The following is a 12,585-nucleotide window of genomic DNA, read 5'->3' as shown; positions in this document are numbered from 1 at the left end:
TCCCTGTCAATCATTCAGGGGGTGGGACTAGAGGACCCTGGACCCGCCTTCCCTGTCAATCATTCCTTCCCTGTCAATCATCCAGCGGACCCTGGCTCCGCCTTCCCTGTCCATCATTCCTTCCCTGTCAATCATTCTGGAACTAGATGACCCTGGCCCCGCCTTCCCTGTCAATCATTCCTTCCCTGTCAAACATTCAGTGGACCCCGGACCCGCCTCCCCTGTCAATCATTCAGTGGGTGGGACTAGAGGACCCTGGCCCCGCGTTCCCTGTCAATCATTCCTTCCCTGTCAATCATTCCTTCCCTGTCAATCATTCCCTCCCTGTCAATCATTCAGCAGACCCTGGCTCCGCCTTCCCTGTCAATCATCCAGCGGACCCTGGCTCTGCCTTCCCTGTCAATCATTCCTTCCCTGTCAATCATTCCTTCCTGTCAATCATTCAGTGGACCCTGGACCCGCCTTCCCTGTCAATCATTCCTTCCCTGTCAATCATTCAGTGGACCCTGGACCCGCCTTCCCTGTCAATCATTCCTTCCCTGTCAATCATTCAGTGGACCCTGGCTCCGCCTTCCCTGTCAATCATTCAGTGGGTGGGACTAGATGACCCTGGACCCGCCTTCCCTGTCAATCATTCCTTCCCTGTCAATCATCCAGCGGACCCTGGCTCCGCCTTCCCTGTCCATCATTCCTTCCCTGTCAATCATTCAGCGGACGTTGGCCCGGCCTTCCCTGTCTATCATTCCTTCCCTGTCAATCATCCAGCGGACCCTGGCTCCGCCTTCCCTGTCCATCATTCCTTCCCTATGACCCTGGCGCTGCCTTCCCTGTCAATCATTCCTACCCTGTCAATCATTCAGTGGACCCTGGACTCGCCTTCCCTGTCAATCATTCCTTCCCTGTCATTCATTTAGTGGACCCTGGCTCCGCTTCCCCTGTCAATCATTCAGGGGGTGGGACTAGAGAACCCTGGCTCCGCCTTCCCTGTCAATCATTCAGTGGGTGGGATTGGAGGACCCTGGCGCTGCCTTCCCTGTCAATCATTCCTTCCCTGTCAATCATTCAGCGGACGCTGGCCCCGCCTTCCCTGTCAATCATTCCTTCCCTGTCAATCATTCAGCGGACCCTGGCTCCGCCTTCCCTGTCCATCATTCCTTCCCTGTCAATCATTCTGCAACTTGGTGACCCTGACCCCGCCTTCCCTGTCAATCATTCCTTCCCTGTCAATCATTCAGTGGACCCTGGACCCGCCTCCCCTGTCAATCTTTCCTTCCCTGCCAATCATTCTGGGATTCAACCCGCCTTCCCTGTCAATCATTCAGTGGACCCTGGCTCCGCCTTCCCTGTCAATCATTCAGTGGATCCTGGACCCGCCTTCCCTGTCAATCATTCAGTGGACCCTGGACCCGCCTTCCCTGTCAATCATTCAGTGGACCCTGAACCCGCCTTCCCTGTCAATCATTCAGTGGACCCTGGACCCGCACCCCCTGTCAATCATTCCTTCCCTGTCAATCATTCAGCGGACCCTGGACCCGCCTCCCCTGTCAATCTTTCCTTCCCTGCCAATCATTCTGGGATTCAACCCGCCTTCCCTGTCAATCATTCAGTGGACCCTGGACCCGCCTTCCCTGTCAATCATTGCTTCCCTGTCAAGCAATCCGGGATTCGACCCGTCTTCGCTGTCAATCATTCAGTGGACCCTGGCTCTGCCTTCCCTGTCAATCATTCCTTCCCTGTCAATCGTTCCTTCCCTGTCAATCATTCCGGGATTTGACCCGCCTTCCCTGTCAATCATTCAGGGGACCCTGGCCCCGCCTTCCCTGTCAATCATTCCTTCCCTGTCAATCATTCCTTCCCTGTCAATCATCCACCGGACCCTGGCTCCGCCTTCCCTGTCCATCATTCCTTCCCTGTCAATCATTCAGTGGACCCTGGACCCGCCTCCCCTGTCAATCTTTCCTTCCCTGCCAATCATTCTGGGATTCAACCCGCCTTCCCTGTCAATCATTCAGTGGACCCTGGCTCTGCCTTCCCTGTCAATCATTCCTTTCCTGTCAATCCTTCCTTCCCTGTCAATCATTCCGGGATTTGACCCGCCTTCCCTGTCAATCATTCAGGGGACCCTGGCCCCGCCTTCCCTGTCAATCATTCCTTCCCTGTCAATCAATCTGGGATTTGACCCGCCTTCCCTGTCAATCATTCAGTGGACCCTGGCTCCGCCTTCCCTGTCAATCATTCAGGGGGTGGGACTAGACGACCCTGTCAATCACTTACCCGGAAAGCGGCGTCTCGGCGATCGGAGAAGCTTCGCCTCTAAGGAAGGAAGGAAGGAAGGAAAGGAGGAAGGAAGGAGGGAAGGGAAGAAAGGAGGAAGGGAAGAAGGGAGGGGGAAAGAGGGAGAAGGAAGGAAAGAAGAAGAGACGGAGGGAGAACGGGAAGGAAGGAAGGAAGGGAAGAGAGGGAAGGAAGGAAAGGAGGAAGAAGGGAAGAAGGGAGGGAAAGAGGGAGGGAATAAGGAGGGAGGGAGGGGGAACGGGAAGGAAGGAAGGAAGGAAAGGAAGAAGGAAGGAAGGAAGGAAGGAAGGAAGGGAAGATGGAGAGATGGAGGGAGAGAGGGAAGGAAGGAAAGGAGGAAGGAAGGAGGGAAGGGAAGAAAGGAGGAAGGGAAGAAGGGAGGGAAAGAGGGAAGGAGGAAGGAGGAAAGAGGGAGAAGGAAGGAAAGAAGGAGAGACGAACGGGAAGGAAGGAAGGAAGGGAAGAGAGAGAGAAGGAAGGAAGAGAGGGAAGGAAGGAAAGGAGGAAGAAGGGAAGAAGGGAGGGAAAGAGGGAGGGAATAAGGAGGGAGGGAGGGGGAAAGAGGGAGAAGGAAGGGAAGAAGGAGAGATGGAGGGAGAACGGGAAGGAAGGAAGGAAGGAAAGGAGGAAGGAAGGAAGGAAGGAAGGAAGGGAAGATGGAGAGACGGAGGGAGAGAGGGAAGGAAGGAAAGGAGGAAGGAACGAAGTGAAGAAGGAAGGAAGGAGGGAAGGGAAGAAAGGAGGAAGGGAAGAAGGGAGGGAAGAAGGAGGGAGGGAGGAAAGAATGAAGGAAGGAATTGAAGAAGGAAGGAGGGGAAGAAGGAAGGAAGGAATGGAAGAAGGAAGGAAGGGGAAAGGAAGGAAGGGAGGAAGGAAAGAGGGAATTAATTATTGAATGCAAGAAAGAATTAAGGAAGGAGGAAAGAAGGAGGAGGGAGGGAGAGAGGGAAGGAAGGAAAGAAGGAAGGAAGGAAGGAAGGAAGGAAGGAAGGAAGGAAGGAAGGAAAAAGGAAGGAAGGGAGGAAGGAATGAAGCGAAGAAAGGAGGGAAGGGAAGGGAAGAAAGGAGGAAGGGAAGAAGGGAGGGAAAGAGGGAGGGAAGAAGGAAGGAAGGAATTGAAGAAGGAAGGAAGGAGGGGAAGGAGGAAGGAATGGGAAAGGAAGGAAGGAGGGAGGGAGGGAGGGAAGGATGAAGGAAAGAGGGAATTAATGAAAGCAAGAAAGAATTAAGGAAGGAGGAAAGGAAGGAAGGAAAGAAGGAAGGAAGGAAGGAAGGAAGGAAGGAAGGAAGGAAGGAAAGAAGGAAGGAGGGAGGAGGGAGGGAAGGAAGAAAGGAGGGAAGGAAGGAAGGAAGGAAGGAAGGAAGGAAGGAAGGAAGGAAGGAGGGGAGGAAGGAAGGAAGGAAGGAAGGAAGGAAGGAAGGAGAGAGAGAGAAGGAAGGAAGGAAGGAAGGAGGGAGGGAGGGAGAGAGGAAGGAAGGAAGGAAGGAAGGAAGGAAGGAGGAAAAAGGAAGGAAGGAAGGAAGGAAGGAGGGAAGGAAGGAAGGAAGGAAGGAAGGAAGGAAGGAAGGAAGGAGGGAGGGAAGGAAGGAAGAGAGAAGGAAGGAAGGAAAGAAGGGAGGGAGAGAGGAAGGAAGGAAGGAAGGAAGGAAGGAAGGAGGCAGGGAAGGATGGAAGGAGGAAAGGAACGAATGAGGGAGGGAAGGAAGGAAGGAAGGAAGGAAGGAGGAAGGAAGGAAGGAAGGAAGGGATGAGGAAGGGACGAAGCGAAGAAGGAAGGAAGGAAGGAGGGAAGGGGGAGGAAGGCAAGAAGGGAGGGAAAGAGGGAGGGAAGAAGGAGGGAGGGAGGGAGGAATTGAAGAAGGAAGGAAGGGGAAAGTAAGGAAGGAAGGAAGGAAGGAAGGAGGAAGGAAAGAACGAAGGAAAGAAGGAAAAAGGAAGGAATGAAGGAAGGAATGAAGGGAGGACAACCACACCCCACCCCTCTCCCCTCCGTCCAATCCCCTTCCTCCCCGCCCTTTTGGGGGCGGGACTTCCGGGGCGGGACTTCCCAAGCCACGCCCCCACGTACAATTTCTCCGGCTTGGTCCCTTCTGGGCTTCCGTAGATTTCCTCCTCGATTTTGCCCGGCGACAAAATTTCGGCGCCGGCGGCGGAATATATTTTGGGCGGAACGGGGCTGGAAGGAGAATAATATTATTATTATTATTATTATTATTATTATTATTATTATTAATAATAATTATTATTATTAAATATTAATATTATTATTATTAAATATTAATATTAATTTTAAATGTAATTTATAAATGAAATTATAATGAAATCGATTCATTCAATTCTATTCTTCTGTTCTTTTCATATTATGGAAGGAGAAAATAATAATAATAATAATAATAATAATAATAATAATAATAATATTAAATATTAAGATTAATTTTAAATGGAATTTATAAATAAAATTATAATGAAATCGATTCATTCAATTCTATTCTTCTGTTCATTTCATATTATGGAAGGAGAAAATTATTATTATTATGATTATTATTAAATATTAATATTAATTTTAAATGGAATTTATAAATGAAATTATAATGAAATCGATTCATTCAATTCTATTCTTCTGTTCTTTTCATATTATGGAAGGAGAAAATTATTATTAGTATTATTATTATTATTATTATTAAATATTAAGATTACTTTTAAATGTAATTTATAAATGAAATTATAATGAAATCGATTCATTCAATTCTATTCTTCTGTTCTTTTCATATTATGGAAGGAGAAAATTATTATTATTATTATTATTATTATTATTATTATTATTATTATTATTAAATATTAATATTAATTTTAAATGTAATTATTATTATTATTATTATTAAATATTAATATTAATTTTAAATGTAATTTATAAATGAAATACTATTCTTCTGTTCTTTTCATATTATGGAAGGAGAAAATACGGAATACGGAATACGTCTTGGGCGGGACGGGGCTGGAAGGAGAAAATTAATAATAATAATAATAATAATAATAATAATAATAATAATAATAATAATAAATAAGAATATTAATAAATCATATTATAATTATATGATTATAAATCATATTATAATTATAATAAATCATATTATTATAATTATTATTAAATCAAAAAATGATTCTATTCTATTTTATTCTTATTAAATTATATTTTTATACGATTATAAATCATCATGATTTATGATTCTTATCTACAAATAATATATATATAATATACCTGGAAATTCCGCCAGCGCCGGAATACGTCTTGGGCGGAACGGGGCTGGAAGGAGGAAATTAATAATAATAATAATAATAATAATAATAATAATAATAATAGTGAAATAATAATAATAATAATAATAATAATAATAATAATAATAATAATAATAAATTAGATTATTATAATTATTATTAAATCAAAACAAGCTATTATGTTATATGATATTCTTATTAAATCATATTTTTATATTGTTATAAATCATCATGATTTATTATTCTTATATGCAAATAATATATATATATTGTAATATACTGATTATTGATCGATAATAAATAAATATTAAAATATTATATATAATATACCTGGAAATTCCGCCGGCGCCGGAATACGTCTTGGGCGGAACGGGGCTGGAAGGAGAAAATTAATAATAATAATAATAATAATAATAATAATAATAATAATGAAGAAATAATAATAATAATAAGATTATTATAATTATTATTAAATCAAAACAAGCTATTATGTTATATGATATTCTTATTAAATCATATTTTTATATTGTTATAAATCATCATGATTTATTATTCTTATATGCAAATAATATATATATATATATATATATATATATATATATATATATATTATAATCATATACTGATTATTGATCGATAAGAAATAAATATTAAAATATTATATATAATATACCTGGAAATTCCGCCGGCGCCGGAATACGTCTTGGGTGGAACGGGGCTGGAAGGAGAAAATTAATAATAATAATGAAATAATAATAATAATAATAATGAAATAATAATAATAATAATAATAATAATAATGAAATAATAATAATAATAAATTAGATTATTATAATTATTATTAAATCAAAACAAGCTATTATGTTATATGATATTCTTATTAAATCATATTTTTATATTGTTATAAATCGTCATGATTTATTATTCTTATATGCAAATAATATATATATATTATAATCATATACTGATTAGATAATAAATAAATATTAAAATATTATATATAATATACCTGGAAATTCCGCCGGCGCCGGAATACGTCTTGGGCGGAACGGGGCTGGAAGGAGAAAATTAATAAATCAAAACAAGCTATTATGTTATATGATATTCTTATTAAATCATATTTTTATATTGTTATAAATCATCATGATTTATTATGCTTATATGCAAATAATATATATATATTATAATCATATACTGATTATTGATAGATAATAAATAAATATTAAATATTATTAAAATATTATATATAATATACCTGGAAATTCCGCCGGCGCCGGAATACGTCTTGGGCGGAACGGGGCTGGAAGGAGAAAATTAATAATATTAATAAATATAATATAAATACATATGTGTGTGTGTATAATAAAAGAGGGAAATAAATATAAATAAATATAATAAATAAATATAAATATAAATATAAATATAAATATAAATTATATATATTATATATAAATATAAGTACTATAAATATAAATATATATATATATAATACTATAAATATAAATAATATAAATCTATTATATATAAATATAAATACTATAAATATAAATATAAATATAAATATAAATTATATATATTATATATAAATATAAATACTATAAATATAAATATAAATATATATAGTATAAATATATATTATATCTATCTATCTATCTATCTATCTATCTATATAAAAGACCAATAAATATAAATAGAAATAGAAATAAATATAAATATATATAATAGTATAAATATAAATTATACATATTTAAACCAATAAATATAAATATAAATGATATATGTTATATATCAATAGAAATACTATAAATATCAATATATATAATAGTATAAATATATAACCAATAAATATAAATAATATATTTATTTATAGAAATTAAATATATTTTATATAAATAGAAATACTATAAATATAAATATATATAGTATAAATATAAATTTGATATATATATATATATATATATATATATATAAAAGACCAATAAATATAAATATAAATATAAATGATATATAATATATATAAATAGAAATAAATATAAATATATATCATAGTATAAATATAAATTATACATATTTAAACCAATAAGTATAAATATAAATGATATATATTATATATCAATAGAAATACTATAAATATAAATATATATAGTATAAATATAAATTATATATATATATATATATATATATATGACCAATAAATATAAATATAAATATAAATATAAATGATATATACTATATATAAATAGAAATAAATATAAATATATATAATAGTATAAATATAAATATAAATTATATATATATATATATACACACACATATACACATATACACACACACACATAACTAATAAATATAAATATAAATTATATATATTATATATAAATAGAAATACTATAAATATAAATATACATAGTATAAATATAAATTATATATATATAAAAGACCAATAAATATAAATATAAATATAAATGATATATACTATATATAAATAGAAATAAATATAAATATATATAATAGTATGATACATATTTAAACCAATAAATATAAATATAAATGATATATATTATATATCAAGAGAAATACTATCAATATCAATATCAATATATATCATAGTATAAACATATAACATATATATTATATATAAATAGAAATACTATAAATATGAATATATATAGTATAAATATAAATTATATATATATATATATATAAAAGACCGATAAATATAAATATAAATATAAATGATATACACTAAATATATATAATAGTATAAATATAAATTATACATATTTAAACCAATAAATATAAATATAAATATATATACTATATATCAATAGAAATACTATAAATATAAATATATATCATAGTATATAACCAATAAATATAAATTATATAAATTATAAATCCCATTACCAACCTGGAAAACCCCGGTGCCGGGTTGACCGTGATGTATTCGCTTTCCGGAAGGTTCCTGCCGTTAGTTGAACCGTTAGTTGGACGGACCGGCTTCCCCCCTGTTGATTGACAGGGGAGGGTGCCCCGCCCCTTCCCCCGCCCCTTGCCCCGCCCCTTTCCCCGCCCCTCCGTTTGACTGACTTGCTCTCCGTTTCCGTGGCGACGGCGGATTCGTAGACGCCCGTCTCCTGGCGGCTCCTGGGAAAGGTAGTCTGGGGTGAGCGGAGGGGGGGGGTGGACCCAGGCGTCCGGGAGGGGGCGGGGCAAGGAGGGGGCGGGGCTTACCTGGGGCCCGGGTGCAGCTCGCTGGCGCTCAGGTAGGCCCCGCCTTCCGGGGTGCGCCTGGAAAAGAGATTCCTGGGTTTGATTGACAGGCAAGGGTTTGATTGACAGGCTGGGGTTGTGGGGTTGATTGACAGGGGTGGGGCAATGATTCCTGGGTTTGATTGACAGGCGTGACTGGGGTTGTGGGGTTGATTGACAGGTGTGGGGCAATGATTCCTGGGTTTGATTGACAGGCAAGGGTTTGATTGACAGGCGTGACTGGGGTTTTGTGGGGTTGATTGACAGGTGTGGGGTTTGATTGACAGGCAAGCGGGGTTTGACCGGGGTTTGATTGACAGGGGTGGGGCAAGGATTCCGGGGTTTGATTGGCAGGCAAGCTGGCTTTGACCAGGGTTTGATTGACAGGCGTGACTGGGGTTGTGGGGTTGATTGACAGGTGTGGGGCAGTGATTCCTGGGTTTGATTGACAGGCAACCGGGGTTTGTCTAGGGTTTGATTGACAGGCGTGACTGGGGTTGATTGACAGGGATGATTGACAGGGGTGGGGCAATGATTGACAGGTTTGGTCCCAGGATGATAGTGCGCTACGGTTCCCGGGACAAACAGGGTTATGATTGACAGGCAACCAGGGTTTGATTGACAGGCAACCAGGGTTGTCGAATTGAAGCCGGAATGATTGACAGGGGAGGGGCAATGATTGACAGGTGCGCTATGGTTCCCGGCGCAACCAGGGTTATGATTGACAGGCAACCAGGGTTGTCGATTTGAACCAGGGTTGTCGATTTGACGCCGGAATGATTGACAGGTTTGGTCCCAGGATAATTGACAGTGCGCTACAGTTCCCGGCTCAACCAGGGTTATGATTGACAGGCAACCAGGGTTTGATTGACAGGCAACCGGGGTTGTCAATTTGAAGCCGGAATGATTGACAGGTTTGGTCCCAGGATAATTGACAGTGCGCTACGGTTCCCGGGACAACCAGGGTTATGATTGACAGGCAACCAGGGTTTGATTGACAAGCAACCAGAGTTGTCGATTCAAAGCTGGAATGATTGACAGGGGAGGGGCAATGATTGACAGGTCAATCAATTTGAATGACAGGTTATCAATTTGAATGACAGAATGATTGACAGGGAGGGGGCAACCAGGGTTCAACCGCAGAATGACTGACAGGTTATCGGTTTGAATGACAGAATGATTGACAGGGAGGGGGCAACCAGGGTTCAATCCCAGAATGATTGACAGGGATGGGGCAACCAGGGCTCAATCCCAGAATGATTGACAGGGATGGGGCAACCAGGGTTATCGGTTCTAATGACAGAATGATTGACAGGGCTACCCCCCACCCCCTGGATCTCAGAATGATTGACAGGGATGGGGCAACCAGGGTCGTCTGGTCCCGCCCCCTGGATTCCAGAATGATTGACAGGGACGTAGCAACCAGGGTTCTCGATTTGAATAACATAATGATTGACAGGGATGGGGCAACCAGGGTTGTCAGGCCCCGCCCCCTGGTACCCGGAATGATTGACAGGGATTGGGCAACCCCTTAGATCCCAGAATGATTGACAGGTTATCAGTTTAAATGACAGAACCATGGTTATCGATTCAAAGGACAGAATGATTGACAGGGCCACCAGGGTTGTCTGGTCCCACCCCCTGAATCCCAGAATGATTGACAGGTGATTGATTTGAATGGCAGAATGATTGACAGGGAGGGGGCAACCAGGGTTGTCTGGTCCCAGATTGATTGACAGGGATGGGGAAACCAGGGTTATCGAATTGAACCCAGAATGATTGACAGGTTATCATTTTAATTGACAGAATGATTGACAGGGATGGGGCAACCCTGGTTATTGATTGGAATGACAGAATGATTGACAGGGATGGCCCCGCCCCCTGGATACCAGAATGATTGACAGGGGTGGGAGAACCTTGGGCATCTGGTTCCGCCCCCTATAACTCAGAATGATGGACAGGTTCTCAATTTGAACGACAGAATGATTGACAGGGAGGGGGCAACCAGGGTTCAATCCCAGAATGATTGACAGGTTATTTGAAGGACAGAATGATTGACAGCGGTGGTCCCACCTCCTGGATGCCAGAATGATTGACAGGGATGGGGCAACCAGGGTTCTCTGGTCCCGACCACATAATGATTGGCAGGTTATCGATTGACAGGTCCTGGATTGATTGACAGGTCCTGGATTCGATTGATTGACAGGTCCTGGAATGATTGACAGGTCCTGGATTCGAGTCCCAGAATGATTGACAGGGATGGGGCAACCGGGGTCATCTGGTCCCGCCCCATGGATCCCAAAATGATTGACAGGCTATCGATTTGAACGACAGAATGATTGACAGGGATGGGGCAACCGTGGTTATTGATTGGAATGACAGAATGATTGACAGGGATGGTCCCGCCCCCTGAATACCAGAATGATTGACAGGGATGGGAGAACTATTGGCATCTGGTCCCGCCCCCTATAACCCAACCTGATTGACAGGTTATCGATTCGAATGACAGAATGATTGACAGGGATGGGGCAACCAGGGTTCAATCCCAGAATGATTGACAGGTTCTTTGAATGGCAGAATGATTGACAGGGATGCTCCCACCTCCTGGATGCCAGAATGATTGACAGGGATGGGGCAACCAGGGTTCTCTGGTCCTGCCCACATAATGATTGACAGGTTATTGATTTGATAGGGAATGATTGACAGGGATGAGGCAACCAGGGTTCTCTGGTCCCGCCCACGTAATGATTGACAGGTTATCGATTTGATAGGGAATGATTGACAGGGATGAGGCAACCAGGGTTCTCTGGTCCCGCCCACATAATGATTGACAGGTTATCGATTTGATAGGGAATGATTGACAGGGATGGGGCAACCAGGGTTCTCTGGTCCCGCCCACATAATGATTGACAGGTTATCGATTTGATAGGGAATGATTGACAGGGATGAGGCAACCAGGGTTCTCTGGTCCCGCCCACGTAATGATTGACAGGTTATCGATTTGATAGGGAATGATTGACAGGGAGGGGTAACTCTGCTTATCGAACCCTGAATGATTGACAGCTCCCGGATTCGAATCCGGGATGATTGACAGGGATGGGGCAACCAGGGTTCAATCCCAGAATGATTGACAGGGATGGGGCAACTGGGGTCATCTGGTCCCGCCCCCTGGATCCCAGAATGATTGACAGGGATGGGGCAACCAGGGTTCAATCCCAGAATGATTGACAGGGATGGGGCAACTGGGGTCATCTGGTCCCGCCCCCTGGATCCCAGAATGATTGACAGGGATGGGGCAACCAGGGTTATCGATTTGAATGACAGAATGATTGACAGGGACGGGGCAACCAGGGTTCAATCCCAGAATGATTGACAGGGATGGGGCAACCGGGGTCATCTGGTCCCGCCCCTTCGATCCCAAAATGATTGACAGGGATGGGGCAACTGGGGTCATCTGGTCCCGCCCCCTGGATCCCAGAATGATTGACAGGGACGGGGCAACCAGGGTTCAATCCCAGAATGATTGACAGGGATGGGGCAACCAGGGTTCAAGCCCAGAATGATTGACAGGGAAGCGGCAACCAGGGTTATCGATTCGAATGACAGAATGATTGACAGGGAGGGGGCAACCAGGGTTCAATCCCAGAATGATTGACAGGTTATTTCAAGGACAGAATGATTGACAGCGGTGGTCCCACCCCCTGGATGCCAGAATGATTGACAGGGATGGGGCAACCAGGGTTCTCTGGTCCCGCCCACAT

At 41.1% G+C, this 12,585-nt stretch overlaps 1 protein-coding gene across 1 annotated transcript in view; it reads right to left on the bottom strand.

Moving 5' to 3' along the window:
- Positions 1-2,247: 2,247 nt before the first annotated feature.
- Positions 2,248-12,585, bottom strand: part of LOC307208440 (uncharacterized protein) — a 76,465-nt gene continuing 66,127 nt past the window's right edge. The window contains exons 4-13 of the mRNA XM_079996502.1: positions 8,807-8,862; positions 8,663-8,719; positions 8,484-8,537; positions 6,828-6,872; positions 6,582-6,626; positions 6,246-6,290; positions 5,903-5,947; positions 5,556-5,600; positions 4,365-4,472; positions 2,248-2,313 (exon numbers count right to left, since the gene is read on the bottom strand). Of these exons, the coding sequence (XP_079852628.1) occupies positions 2,263-2,313; positions 4,365-4,472; positions 5,556-5,600; positions 5,903-5,947; positions 6,246-6,290; positions 6,582-6,626; positions 6,828-6,872; positions 8,484-8,537; positions 8,663-8,719; positions 8,807-8,862 (551 nt within the window). The 3' untranslated portion in view covers positions 2,248-2,262. The remainder of the gene's footprint in view (positions 2,314-4,364; positions 4,473-5,555; positions 5,601-5,902; positions 5,948-6,245; positions 6,291-6,581; positions 6,627-6,827; positions 6,873-8,483; positions 8,538-8,662; positions 8,720-8,806; positions 8,863-12,585) is intronic.

This window comes from Podarcis cretensis (assembly GCF_951804945.1).
Source record: "Podarcis cretensis genome assembly, contig: SCAFFOLD_38, whole genome shotgun sequence".
Classification (NCBI taxonomy): Eukaryota; Metazoa; Chordata; class Lepidosauria; order Squamata; family Lacertidae; genus Podarcis; species Podarcis cretensis.
Note: the sequence above shows the minus strand (reverse complement) of the source record. Positions and strands in the feature narration are given on the sequence as shown.